Source organism: Halichoerus grypus, chromosome 1, assembly GCF_964656455.1.
Source record: "Halichoerus grypus chromosome 1, mHalGry1.hap1.1, whole genome shotgun sequence".
NCBI classification, from domain to species: domain Eukaryota; kingdom Metazoa; phylum Chordata; class Mammalia; order Carnivora; family Phocidae; genus Halichoerus; species Halichoerus grypus.
In genome coordinates, this window is record NC_135712.1 from 111,231,644 (window position 1) to 111,246,191 (window position 14,548).

Here is a 14,548-nt window from a genome sequence, read left to right on the forward strand (position 1 = left end):
TGCTCCCAGATAGGGAATTAAAGCAGAATAAAATACAGAGCTCGAGGAAGGTGTCCTCCTGCTGATGTGGATTTAAATCATATAGGCTTCTCTGGTGTTTTCAAAATCAGGGTTCATCAACAGTGGACAGGTTGAGCTAGGAAGAGCTGAGATCCTGAGACTAGACAACCACTTAGGGCAGGGCAGATGGGCCAGGAAGAGGGAAGTTAGTCTCAAGTAAGTCCTGCTGGTGGGAGCCCTGGGATAGGCAGGCAGATCACTCTGCAACTAGATGCAGGAAGGCAGAAGTTGACCTCAGGGAGACCTAGCAGGGACCTGGTGGGTGAATGTAATCATAGCAGAGCATCAAGGTAGCGAATGAATAAATAAATGAATGACACAAGAGGTGAAAAACTAGACAAGCTGGTTGTTGACATCAGAGGCTCTGACAACAGGTAACAGAAATCTAACCCCAGAGATTGGGGTTCAGAGTAGGAACTTCAGTTCCAGGCTCAGAGACAGATGGACCTCAGTTCTAAAACCCAAAAGGTAGGGTAGGATATAGGCACTCATGTTCTGGGGCACAAGGTGGGAGCTTGGTCAGGAGGAACAGGGCAAGTTATTAGAACTGAGACAATATCCACACAGGATGAACAGGAACACCAACTTCCCACCTGAGCCTGGAATCTTAACATATTCCCTCTTACTGGAATTAAGATTATTCTCTGGGCCTAAAGCTTGGCTGGTTCTTCAAAATGGAGGCTGTGTGGCCTCAGCTGTGGAGGACCAAGGAGGCTGGGGTACAGTGCCAAGCAAGCTTTTTAATACTCATCTGTGGGTAATTTTTATAGTAAACTACAAACATAGCAAATCATTTAAGTCAGGAGATGAAAGAAATGCAATTTGAACAGTGTTTAAAGTCCCTTGTTTTCAATGTTACCCATAGGAATCAAACCTTTAAATAAGAAAATTAAGTACAGCAAGAAGCTTTAGAGAAACGAAATCTATGGTGTCAAGGATGATAAATACCAGTAAGTATTTATTATGAACCTATTATGTGTCTGAGTCTGAGGATATTTATGGATAAGCAAAGTCATGAATATACCCCCAGGTCCTACTGCCAATGTCATCATACTGATTCAAAGGCAGCCAGCCAATCTACAGATTGTCCAATGACATCAGTCAATTAAATTCTTGTTCAGAGACAAAGATAACTTAGAGGACAGGAATGTAGGCACAAGAGCCAGATTGCCTAGGTACAACTCCTGATTCCACTACTTACTGGGTATGTAAAACCCAGGCAAGTTACTTAATCTCATAGTACCTCAGTTTCCTCAACTGTCAAATGGAGAGAATAATACAAACCACACTTAGGATTGTCATAAATTTTAAATTAGCTTATTCATGTAAAGTACTTAGAATAATGTTGAGCATATAATAAGCATTCAGTAAATATTAGCTATTCATACTCAATATATTATTATTATTAATTATCATTAGTCTTGTGAATTCAAACTGGGAAATATAGAGAGACAAAACTGGTTACCAGTATGGGCAGAAAATGCATGCTGCCATGAAGAAAGGTTGGGTCGTGGCCAAAGCGATGTTGCATGCAGACCTCAGTTATGGTAGGACAGAACCTGTAAGGGAGCCACAGGGCAGCCTGTCAGCAGAGAAAGGGAGAAGACAGAGATATAGAAGGCTTGAGAGAGAGAGAGATCCTGGAGCCCATGGGAGAGAAGGGGAGTGGCCCACCTTGAGAGGTGCCTTTGTTCCTAATGTACAACAGATCTGGCCATTGTCTCAGTATAATAAATCCCATTTTCTTGAGGGCCTCCTTGCAACCCAAAAGCATAACTAGAACAGAGCCCACAGACTGGATGAGACATGATGCTTGGCCTCAAAGAGTTCTCCATTAGTGTTTACAAACTAGCAATTCCAAAGCAGAAAGGTACTTTCCTTTTTTTTTTTTTTAAGATTTTTATTTATTTGACACAGAGAGAGAGAGAGAGAGAGAGCACAAGCAGGGGGAGCGGCAGGTAGACGGCATAGGAGAAGCAGGCTCCCCATGGAGCCAGGAGCCCAATGCCGGGCTCAATCCCAGGACCCTGGGATCATGACTTGAGCCTAAGGCAGACGCTTAACCAACTGAGCCACCTAGGCACCCCTAGAAATGTATTTTCAATGATAAAGAGTTTCAACATACATTATGGTAACCAGTTGAGTGATCCTTTTAACTATTTGCAGAGGTGAGACAATGACATAGTTAAGAAGAGCTTCCCAGAGGAGGTGATACCAGTTTATGCTGCATCATAAACTACTGGTAGGAGGGTGTGGGGAAGAATCACAAGAATTCAGACACCAAAAGAGCAGCAAAAGAAGAAGCTCCAAGGCCAGAAATAGCCTGGTGTGCACACAGAAGTGCAGGACAGCCTGCTGGGCTGCTAAGGGTGAGGAGGGCAGTACATGTCCAAAATGGATGTGGGGACTAGGGTAGAATTTCATTCAACAAATATTTACTGATATCTACCATGAGCCAGGCACCATTGAGGAAAGTGGGCATAACAGTGTGAGCAAGGGGGCGCCTGGGTGGCTCAGTCGGTTGGGCGTCTGCCTTCGGCTCAGGTCATGATCCCAGGGTCCTGGGATCGAGTCCCGCATCGGGTTCCCTGCTCTGCGGGAAGCCTGCTTCTCCCTCTCCACTCGCCCTGCTTGTGTTCCCTCTCTCGCTGTCTCTCTCTCTGTCAAATAAATAAATCTTAAAAACAAAACAAAACAAAACAGTGTAAGCAAGAATAGCAAGATATCCTACCCTCTAGAAGCTTGCAGCTCAGTGGGAAATGTAAGCATCATTAAGGAAACAGAAAAACAGTGAATTTTAAATAGAAATAAGAACTCTAAAGTAAAAAAAAAAAAAAAAAAAACAGGATATAGTAACAGAGAGTTATGTGGTAATGTGGCGGGGGGAGGCTATTTTAGATGGTTACCCAGAGGAGGAGATGACATTTGAGCAGAGACCAGAATAAAGAGGTGGGGAGGCTGGTGGGAGCTTCCAGAAGTAGATTTATGTGAAAGATCATGGAGGCCTGAAATAGGGTGGAGCTAGTAAGACGGAGGAAAGGAAATGGTTCTTAAACCTTCATGAGATAAACTTTACAGGCCTTAGCTATTGTACAGACGTAGGGCATGAGAACGGGAAGGATGAGGACCAACTCCTAAATGTCTAGCTGAGGTAATAAGGAAGATAGTGGTGCTACCACCTGAGATGAAGGATGACGAGTTCTTTCAGAACAATGGGGTCATAGTGCAATCCCTTAGATGGTGATGTCCCAGCAGGGGGAATCTGGAGCTGGGGCAGAAGCCTGGCGTGGAGGTTTGGACTGGGGAATGAATGCCACGTGGGTGGTCAGTGAAGCCAGTAGGGTCACTGAGATTGCCTGTTAGTCAGCCAACAAGTATTTAATGAGCACGCACCAAGTGCCAGGTTGTGTGGCAAGTCTTGAAGGAGCTTTCTTTTTAGTGGGGACATGAAAAAAAAGTCTCCAAACAAGAAAAATGATTTCAAATACTGATGATAGGAGCTATGAATAAGTTAAAATTAGGTCATAGGATAAAAAATAATGCAGTTGGGGAAGGCAGTGGGGGCCAAGAGGGTCCTCTATGAGGACATGATGCTTGAATTGAAAACTGAATAAGGACACTGTCCTGTGAAAATCTGGAATAACACTCTTTGAAGCAAAAGAAATTATATCCTTAGGTCTTGAGATGGGGTGGACTTGGCGTATCTGAAGGCCAGGCGAAAGGTCAAAGTGGCTGGAACGGAGGGAGTGAGGCAGGCTGGAGGGAGATGAGAGGTGAGGGAAGGCCAGATAGGAAGGAGATTGGGTTTTATCCTGAGGGAATGTGTAAAGAGAAGAGAAGGCTGAAGAAAGAAGACTCCTGAAAAACACCACCCAGAAGAAGAAAGGGAATGTGGTGCCACAGAGAGTAGACCAGGAGAGGGTAAGTGACAAATTCTCCAGCAGCAATGAACATATTACTTTTGTGTAATTACACAGAATGGCTATTCTGCGATGGATAAAATGAAAGGATCAGGGGTGCCTGGGTGGCTCGGTCAGTTAAGCATCTGCCTTCAGCTCAGGTCATGATCCCAGGGTCCTGGGATTAAGCCCTACATTGGGCTCCCTGCTCCTTGGGGAGTCTGCTTCTCCCTCTGCCTCTGCCTGCTGCTCCCCCCTGCTGTGCTCTCTCTCTCTGTCAAATAAATAAATAAAATCTTTAAAAACAAAAAAACATGAAAGGATCATTCAACTCCACCCACAGCCTGCTTGTGAGCTAAAGGCCCCAAAAGCCCATTAGTCCTGCCACAGTTTCTTTCGTTTCCTCTTCCAATATAATGGTTTTAGTTTACATGGTGATGTATACATCAGCATGGAATCAATGTCCACAGGACTGTTTTAAGATAACTGTAGAAAACATTTCAGCATTATATGCAATCACCGTGCAGATGAGAAAATGGAAGTGCACAGAAGCTAAATGGCTTTTCAAGTCAATGCAGGCCTAAGCTGAAAATAGCATCCCTGTCTACTTATTCCAAGGTTACTTTTCGGTTTGCATCTAGCTTATGCCTCTGCTTGGAAAAAAGCTATCCTTAGAAGGTTTATGGATTGCCAAACCACAGTGATGGACTGGAACCATTAACGGCCTCTCTTGATCCACAGGCACGACACTTCGTTTGGACGTCTGGGATGGATGGAAGGAATTTCTGATGGGTTGTCTTCTGGGACAAAAACTTAAAGTCCAACGCTATTTATCGACTGAAGGACCAGTACTCAAGTACGGAGATAAAGCAAATGCTAAATTAAGTACTTTTTACTAAACTTCTATAGGATGTTGAGTCTGCAATTCACTCTATAGCTGGGTTGCTGCACCATGCAAGTGCCACTGAGCATGTCTCAACCAGACAATATTATTGAGACATTTGCTGAGATAAGATGTCAGGATTGTCACCAGGGCCGACAGCCTTTGGTGATGGATTGCAATTCAGGTAGATTTTCCTCAAGAAATGCTAACTATTTAATTGAGTGACTTCAGTTTGGTTTGGAAATCAGACTCTTCACAGCACTTTTAAAGCCTATCAGAATAAGTACCTTGCCACCTTCATATTCAATCATTCTAAAAAGCACTAATTGCTAACTGATTGGCTGAAAATTCTGGCTCCCTCTTCCTAAGCTCCCAAGTAATTTTTCAAATTGCTTTTAATACAAGGCTTTTGTACATACTTTTTCCATACATGTGTGGCTGGGGCAGTGGGCAGTAGGCTCAGAGTAGCAGGTGGTCATTTTATTTTATTTTTTTTTTATTTTGTTAAAGATTTTATTTATTTATTTGACAGAGAGAGACACAGTGAGAGAGGGAACACAAGCAGAGGGGGTGGGAGAGGGAGAAGCAGGCCCCCCGTGGAGCAGGGAGCCCGATGCGGGGCTTGATCCCAGGACCCTGGCATCATGACCTGAGCCGAAGGCAGACACTTAACGACTGAGGCACCCAGGCACCCTGCAGGTGGTCATTTTAGCATAACTCTGCAGTCAGCAGGGTCCCAAACGTGTAAGCTGCATTACTCTTAAGGTTTTAATTCAGTGGTATTTTCGGACAGTGCTCCCTTCTGGTGATTTAATTATGCTTTACAGAAGCCCACAGACGCACCAAGAGCTCTAAGGGCTCTAAGAAGTGACAGACTAGAGGGGCACCTGGGTGGCTCAGTGGGTTAAGCAGCTGCCTTTGGCTCAGGTCATGATCTGAGAGTCCTGGGATCAAGCCCCGCATTAGGCTCCCCGCTCAGTGGAGAGCCTGCTTCTCCCTCAGCTCCCCCCCCCCCCCGCTTGTGTTCCTCTTGCTGTTTCTTTCTGTCAAATAAATAAATAAATAAAATCTTAAAAAAAAAATAGGGGAGCCTGGGTGGCTCAGTTGTTGGGCATCTGCCTTCGGCTCGGGTCGTGATCCCAGGGTCCTGGGGTCGAGCCCCACGTCAGGCTCCCTGCCCAGCGGGAGGCCTGCGTCTCCCTCTCCCACTCCCCCTGCTTGTGTTCCCTCTCTCACTGTGTCTCTCTCTGTCAGATAAATAAATAAAATCTTTAAAAAATAAAAATAAAAATAAAAAAAGAAGTGACAGATTAGAAAACCAGCTTTTGCAATTTTACATAATATTCAATATTTTAAAGTAATTTCTATTTGGGGATAGTGATAATTCCCTTTTTTCATGCTCTAAGTCCAAAGAAATTGCCGTGTTGCATTACTTTTAATAGTGCGTATTTATTGAGTACCTTTTAACATGACACTGTGTTACATGTATTACCTAATCTTATACTTATGACAATTTTACAAGGTAGATACTCTTTTATCATGTTTTACAGATGAGGAAACTGACATTAAGAAATCTGACCAATGTCACACAGCTAGCCAGGTCACAACTGGATATGGAATCCCAGCAATTTAACTCTAATGCTCAGATGCTTAACCATTCCACTTGACTTAACCTTTAGATAAAATCTAAGGAGGGTGAGCAGCAGGGGTGTGCCCACATGTCTGCTTCAGACCCTGTCCCCAACATGCACACATGCACACAGCCCAGCTGACTCAGCTGGGCCACGTGCTTACTCTGCTCCAGGCCTTATCGGCTCTGGTGATCAGTTCCCAGCCTGAAATCTCCCTGCCCACACTATCTGTATTTCTCATCATGCTTTAAACACACACACACACACACACACACACACACACAGAATGGAGAAAGGCACAAAGGGAGGAGGGGAAAAAGAGGGAAAATATGTCTAACAGCTCAGAAAATACACACAAACAAACTAAAAAGCTCCTTTTATTCTGTCACCCAATCAGCAAATACCTATTGAGCATGTACTATGCAAGATCCCAGGAATACAGCAGTAAACAAGATATGGTCCCTGCCTTCAGCAACTTGCAGTCCAGCAGGGGCAACAGAAAACAAGTAACCAATTCCTTCAGAAGCCAAATTGAAAAATGTTTAGGGGCACAAACTCCAGTGCCTTCTGCCTAGCTTCAAAGCCCCATCCCTAAGTGTTTAGTTGTGTAAACTTGGGCAAGTTATATAATCATCCTGTATCTCAGTTTCCTCTTTGCTAAAAAGAGAATAATAATTGCATCTATCTCATAGGACTGTTTTAGAGGTTGCATGACCTAGTAATCATAGGAATTTAGAAGGGGGGCTGGCACATGGTAAGCAGGACATAAATGTTAGGTGTTGTTGCTGTTACCATTCAGTGTGAAAGTGTTAGGACACGGACATAATGCAAGACGATATGGGAATGTATAGTATGGACAACTAACTAGACTTAGGGGTTCAGGTGAAGCATCCTGAAAAAAGGCAATTGATGAGATCTAAAGGGTTGGTACTTAGGTAAACGGTAGGGAGAAAAAAAAAAGATATTTCAAAACAAATGGAACCACATGTACAGAGCCCCAAGGGGCAAGAGAATAGATTCAAGGAACTGAAACAAGTTCCACATGGTAGATCATAGTGAGAGGTAGTGGCTAGAGGCTAGAAGGGTAAGAAGAGCCCAGCTCTTGCAGGTACCCATAGGAATGTAAAGGAATTTGGACTTTATATTTTCAGTGTTGGGAAGATATTGAAGGTAGAGAAAAGCTAGGATGAGATCTGAGTTTTAGAACATTGGCCCTGGTTGCAGTGTGAGCAATAGAGGCAGGCAGGGGACAGGGTGACAGTGAAGAGGTAACAGCGGCCCAAACTAGGCTTATGACAGCATAAGCCACTGTGACAAGATATATTTAGGAAAGAGAATCAGTTAGTCTCAGTTAACAAGAGTGCCTCTAGCTTCCATAACATCGGTGCTAAGGATGAAAGCAAAGGCCAGTTAGTCCACCCAAAGAGGGGCTCTTCTCCCCAAATCAAGAAAACTGATCACATTCAGAGATGCTGATTTGCATTAATGAATTCTGGAAAAAAACTGATGTGTGAACCAAAATGCCAGTGTATTAATGTAATCGCTCTAATTAGTTATAATGTAACCACCACAATTATAACCTAACTGTGGGTCCTGGAGACCCACATGTTCTGGGCAGGTCATCTTCCTTACACAAGAAGCCACGTACACATCAAAAGATGGTGTGGTGAGCATGTAATCAGAGAGAGGATAGTCAGTTATATGCAGTGGATTTTGGATGATAGCAGGCAAGCTTGCCTCCATCTCTATGATGGGGTCAGACAGCCGTGCCCAAATATATCCTGCATATATATTGCTGTATACCTAGTGGGGCCCTGTCTAGGTTTGCCTCCCTAATTCTTAGCCCTCTGAACGGCCTGCACCAGTCATCCAACTTATGCCTTATGGGGTATTGTAGGGATAGTAGGAAGGGCAATGTGGCCGTAGTGCAGTGACAGGGAAGGGGGGCTTGTGGGAAGTGGGGCAGGGGCCAGACTGTGAGAGGCCTTGTAAGCCAAAGTGAAGAGTTAGGATTTCAGTTGCAGGGGGAAGTTACTGGAGGGGAGTAAGAGCAGCTCCAGTTAGACTATGGCACTGGTGGTAGTACTGGCGGGGGCGCAACCTACTGGTTTAGATGAGAATAGCAGTAGAGACTTGAGAAGCCCAAAATAAAGACTGTTGTTAGAAAAGACAAAACAAACAAACATACAGAACTTTCAAATTTCTAAAACATACCGGATTTCTTCCAAAACTTTCCCAGTTACTATAAAGCTTGAGGGGTGCCTGGGTGGCTCAGTCATTTAAGGCTCTGACTCTCGATTTCGGCTCAGGTCATGATCTCAGGGTTTTGAGATCAAGTCCTATGTCAGGCTCTGTGCTGGGCTTAAGATTCTCTCTCCCTCCCTCTCCCCCTACCCCTCCCTCCTCTCTCTCCCTCCCTTGCTAAAAAAAATATAGATAGCTTGATATTTTTCCTGAGCATCTGAGTCTCTTGAGAAAGAAAACCACTCTAAGAAAAGCACTTTGATACATTTACCTGTGCATAGCGGGATAATGTGGATAAGCAGGACCTGTGCAGTTTATTTTTTTTTTAAACACTTTATTTATTTGAGATAGAGAGAGAACACGAGCAGAGGGGAGGGGCAAAGGCAGAGGGAGAGGGAGAAGCAGACTCCCCGCTGAGCAGGGCTTTTGCTCCCAGGACTCTGAGATCATGACCTGAGCTGAAGGCAGACGTTTAACCAACTGAGCCACCCAGGCACCCCAGGACCTGTGCAGTTTAACCTATATATTACTATTTGCGTTTTCTGAAAACATTTTATGTAAAAGTTAGGAAAAAATAAACATTTAGCTAGTATGTTTTGTGGGTATTTAGTGTAACTACATTTATCAGTTTGCTGACTTACTAAACACCCACTCCTACTTATTTCAGGTATCAGAAAAAGGTGGCCCTGTACATCGCCGCCTTTTATGGGTACATTGAGCTCACTGAATGGGCCCTGAAGCAGGGTGTGCGGCCCGAAGAGGCTGTTGGTGTTCACCCCTGTCGAGCATGGTGCCATGAAGCCCTTCATGCAGATGTCTCTAAATGCCCCATTCATGCAGCTGCAGAAGCGGGCCAACTGTTGATTCTGAAGGCTTTTGTCAACTGCAGCGTGCTGTGCCTGGAATGTAAAAATGCAGCGGGACAAATTCCCCTGACTGTTGCGTTTAAACACAAGCATAAAGACTGTGTATTATATTTATTGAGTAAAATGTGGTCCACAGTTTCTTTTCCGAAAATTTCAGTCCCCATGAGGATTTATATTAAAATAAAACAGTGGGTCCTCAGAGCTCAGAGTCACAACCTTAATAAAAGCCAGCTTTGCGGAGCAAGGGTCTTTGGGGCAAAAGTTGGAGACACCGTGATGGTGGATGGTTTCACCACACCAAAAATGACCTCCAAGAGCTGGAATAAGGCTAGGTACAAGGACTCACAAAGCACTGTGGGCAAACTACCGCCTCTCAGGGAAGACACTGCAAGCAGGAAACCCGTCAATCCTTTGGCAATTTCACAGCAGGACACAAGACAACAAACCTTGAAATTGCCTCCACTGGTAGATGCAAATATATTCTCTGAATTACAAAGACATCAACAACAGCATCAGAAAAAAATTACTGCCACAGCTAGGAAAAAAGAAAAGCTCATAAAAAATACATATCTCCCCCAAGTCCCCCTCCCCCCAGTTTCCAGAGTGGACTATTCACACCCATCTTTTTACTATGCAACACCCAGAGCTGACTTTTTACTCAAATCCTCCTTGGCGTGTTTCTCAGAGCACCGTGGTAAGACTCCAAGGGAGAACGCCATCTACTGCTTAGCAGTGGCCAGGTAACGTTTTCTCTTTAAACATACAAGGGCAAACCTTTCATAGGGCAGGTCTAGGGCAGGGAATGGTCCATGAAGCCCTACCATGCCATATAATGTAACACAGGTTGTTCCAATGCATCAGTATCCAGCTTCAAGGACCTCATCTTAGCCTTGTGTCTAGGACCAAATGAACCCATTTTACTGGCCAATCCAATCTGTGTAGTACCTGACTCCTCAAGCTTTCGGAAAGAAAAGAGACACAGTGCAAAGAGTTGTATCAAAAAACAAGGTCTCTTGCTTGTTCTTCTTCTTTTTTTAACTAATAAGAAATTGTTAATTATAATTAAAGGGAGAAGGGGAGGAAACTTGAAATGTGGGAGAGAGGCATCAAAAGTGTCATGGAAGACTGGATGGTGATGAAAGTGGAAGGAGAGAAAACAACAACCATAAAGACTTCCCTTGACTTACTGGGCAAGATATATTGGTTGGGGAAGATCTATAATGGTCAGTGTGATAGAGTTGATATTAATATTTTAGGTCAGTTTAAAAAGTAATCCATTGTCACATTTAAAGACAAAAACAAGCGTATCAGGAGTGGACTTTTCAGGTATATTCATTTCATAAGATAAACTTTTGCATACTGGTCATCAGATTTCACTGAAAACACAACTCTAATCAGATCTCAGGTCCCATCCATTACTTATGAGGTCTTATTAGGTGCTAATATTACAGTAGAAATATAGATTTATGAGCAGCTTTTCCCTCTCCTCAATATAATGAAAAAGAAAGAACAAAACAAGGCTACATTGTTTTCGTTGCCTATCTGTATTGGTCTTTAGTTCAGCTCTACTTTATTTCAGTGAAGCTGTTGCCACCTAGTGGTCAGAGTAATTTGGGCTCTAAAACTGGTAAAATTCCGGACAGCACAATGAGGTTGACAGAAGATGAAGAAACTGCTTACCAACTTCAATCTTTGTAATTTGTGAGATAGCTCTGACTAGAATGTATAAAAAGAGATATTCTAAAATTCTAGAAAAAGACTAGAAAATGATTGGTTGAAAAAATTATATAGCCATCTTAAAATCAGGCTGTAAACATAGGAAACTGATTAGTTTTATCAACAGATGCACATTAGAAATCAAAGGATGCACTTTTGAAACGTTCTAAAGTGCTTATTATGTCACAGTGAAGTGCTAGGCAGAACGCAAACATGGAAAGGTAAAGCAAGGAGTTAATCCAGAACATTAATGATGAATTGGGCAAACTTGGACAGAGTTCAGATATTTGAAACACTAAGGTACTTTAATGCAAGATTGCTTCTCACAGATTTAGTGAAAGCCCTTTAAATTTAAAGGACTTTGTCAGACAAAAGGAGCCAGGTAGAAGTGGCAACATGGTCAAGGGCACTGTTTTGTGAAGGAGTCAGAGAGAAATTTAGTTTTCTATGAAGTAAGTGGATCTGCAAAAGGCATTTTAGGGGACAGGGAGAAACTGGCTGAAGATGAGACTGGCAAGGTAAATTGCACCTACACTGAGAAGCATCTTGTGTGCCCAAGTGGAGAGTCTGCTTCTTAGGAAGTAGGTAGGAAGATCACAGAAGTTGGTTTTTTGTGTTTTTTTTTTAAATCAGGCAAGTCACATAATCAGTTTGTGTTTCTTTTTGAAGACAAATCTGGTGGAGATGTGTGGAAGACTTCTTCACTGGGCAGAAGTCTTACTGAAGCTGTGGAGGGCCTACAGTATATTTAGGAGGCTGTAATAAAAGAAGCAAGGAATGATAAAGACCTGGACTAGAGCAGAAGTAGGTAGGGAAGAGGAGAAAAGCCAAATATGACAGATATTTCTGAGCAATGATCTGCAAAACTAGATCACTAATTAGATGTAGAAGCAGAGAGAGAAGGAGGAATTGAGGTTTGTTTCCAGATGGAGAGATGGTGAGGAGATAGCAAAGTGGCTGTGTTAGAGCAGGGATACTGAAAGGGAGCAGGTTTAGGAAGAAGATAAAAGACATGGAAATTGGAAGTGTCGGTCAGGATTTAGGAATCAAGGATATGCGAGTTGAAGCAATTAGTAAATAAGGCCTCCCAGGATGAGGGTGCAGAGGGAGAGGAAGACAAAGGATAGAATCTCAGAGGACCCCTCTGTAGTAAATCACATTTATACCTTACAAAGTAGGAGTCATCATATTCAAATCTGTAAGTCTTTATTAGCATATAGCCAGAGAATAGCTACCATAAAACATTAAATTTCATTGCATTTTGGTAAAAAGCTATTTAATATTTTATCAATGAACAAAATATGTTTTTGTGGTGGGGGAAAAGGAGGAGAAGGGAGACACGTCAGGGAATATATGATGTATAAGGATGCCTGGGGAAACAGACAGAAAAAGTTTCCATCTAGAGAATTCTATATAACATTGAATGTTTTTCTGTTTCTAGGTGTGGGTGCCAAATTTCTAGTATTGCCCTGGTAAAATATCATTTCCACTACTTCACAAGGAACTAGTTTGAGAAAGATTCCTCTTTTCTATTTTTACAACCTATCTTGTGTGACAAGATAAGCTAGCTGCAGCTACAAAATCAACCTAGAGATTTCTATCATTTCAGCAATAAATAGGGACAAGATTGGACTTCCTTACAAATTATTTGTCTTGTTTTCTTGCAGTGCCTTTAAAGAGAAGCGATGGCTTCAGCAGTTAGGAATAGCAAGAGTTCTAGCCAAAAAGAGCATTTCTAACCTGACTACACAAGGAAGCCTAACAGCATGTGAAAATCCTCCAGAAATTGTGCCTTGAAAAGTCATGACAATCCCAGTTTGGACAAAGACCTGGTCAAACAGAACCTTCAGTTCTAATGTTAATATTTCAAGTAACTAATGCTATAATTTCTAATAACTGTTCTAATGCTACACAACTGTCAACAGGATATTTAATGTTTAACATCATGTTTTCTTGACTCCCATCACTGTAAGTGAACATTTCAGGCATGTGTTTTTACATAGTTTATTGAAGAATTCTTAAAAAACTGAGAGGAGTAGTCGCCTACAGGGTAGGAAAACTAGAAGGATGGGGGGGGTGAGAATTTTTACTGTTTCTTTCTCTGTTTTTGTTTTCCTGGGTTTATTTTTAATGCTTTTTGTTTTTTAAACCATATGAATGTTAGTACATAGTAAAAATAAATAAATTTTAAAACTCTCTATAGAGAAAGTCCCTAGGAGAGTTACAAATACCATTTAGGTCAAGTACTGGTCTTGGACATCTTTTGAACTTCTGCTAAAATATCATTTTTTATTAATTTTTAAAAATTGATACATATAGGAAATAGAGCTACCCTATGACCCAGCAATTGCACTACTGGGTATTTACCCCAAAGATACAAATGTAGTGATCCAAAGGGGTACATGCACCCCAAAGTTTATAGCAGCAATGTCCACAATAGCCAAACTATGGAAAGAGCCCAGATGTCCATCAACAGATGAATGGATAAAGAAGATGTGGTATATACATACAATGAAATATTATGCAGCCATCAAAAAATTGAAATCTTGCCATTTGCAACAACGTGGATGGAACTGGAGGGTATTATGCTAAGCAAAATAAGTCAATCAGAGAAATACAAGTATCATATGATCTCACTGATATGAGGAATTCTTAATGTCAGGAAACAAACTGAGGGTTGCTGGAGTGGTGGGGTGTGAGAGGGATGGGGTGGCTGGATGATAGACATTGGGGAGCGTGTGTGCTATGGTGAGCGCTATGAATTGTGTAAGACTGATGAATCACAGACCTGTACCTCTGAAACAAATAATACATTATATGTTAAAAAAAAAAGAAGTTAATAGGAAGGGAAAAATGTAGAGGGGAAAATCGGAGGGGGAGATGAACCATGAGAGACTATGGACTCTGAGAAACAAACTGAGGGTTTTAGAGGGGAGGGGGAGGGGGGGATGGGTTAGCCTGGTGATGGGTATTAAGGAGGGCACGTATTGAATGGAGCACTGGGTATTATATGCAAACAATGAATCATGGAACACTACATCAAAAACTAATGATGTAATGTGACTAACATAATAAAATAAAATTTTTTAAAAAGTCAATAAAAAAAGTTGATACATACAGTGAATTACACAAATCTTAAATGTAAGATTTAATGGCTTTGACAAATATATACATCAGTGTAACCAATACCCCAATCAAGATGTAAATATTTCCATTACCCCAGAAAATCTGTTCAAACTTCTGTAACAA

General features: G+C 42.2%; 2 protein-coding genes across 2 annotated transcripts in view; one reads left to right on the forward strand and one right to left on the reverse strand.

Annotated features, from left to right (window-relative positions):
• Positions 1–10,327, forward strand: part of ANKUB1 (ankyrin repeat and ubiquitin domain containing 1) — a 31,113-nt gene extending 20,786 nt beyond the window's left edge. Inside the window, exons 4-5 of the mRNA XM_036115646.2 lie at positions 4,701–4,815; positions 9,385–10,327. Of these exons, the coding sequence (XP_035971539.2) occupies positions 4,701–4,815; positions 9,385–10,327 (1,058 nt within the window). The remainder of the gene's footprint in view (positions 1–4,700; positions 4,816–9,384) is intronic.
• RNF13 (ring finger protein 13) overlaps positions 1–14,548 on the reverse strand; it is a 219,542-nt gene that overhangs the window by 199,612 nt on the left and 5,382 nt on the right. The window lies entirely within an intron of this gene.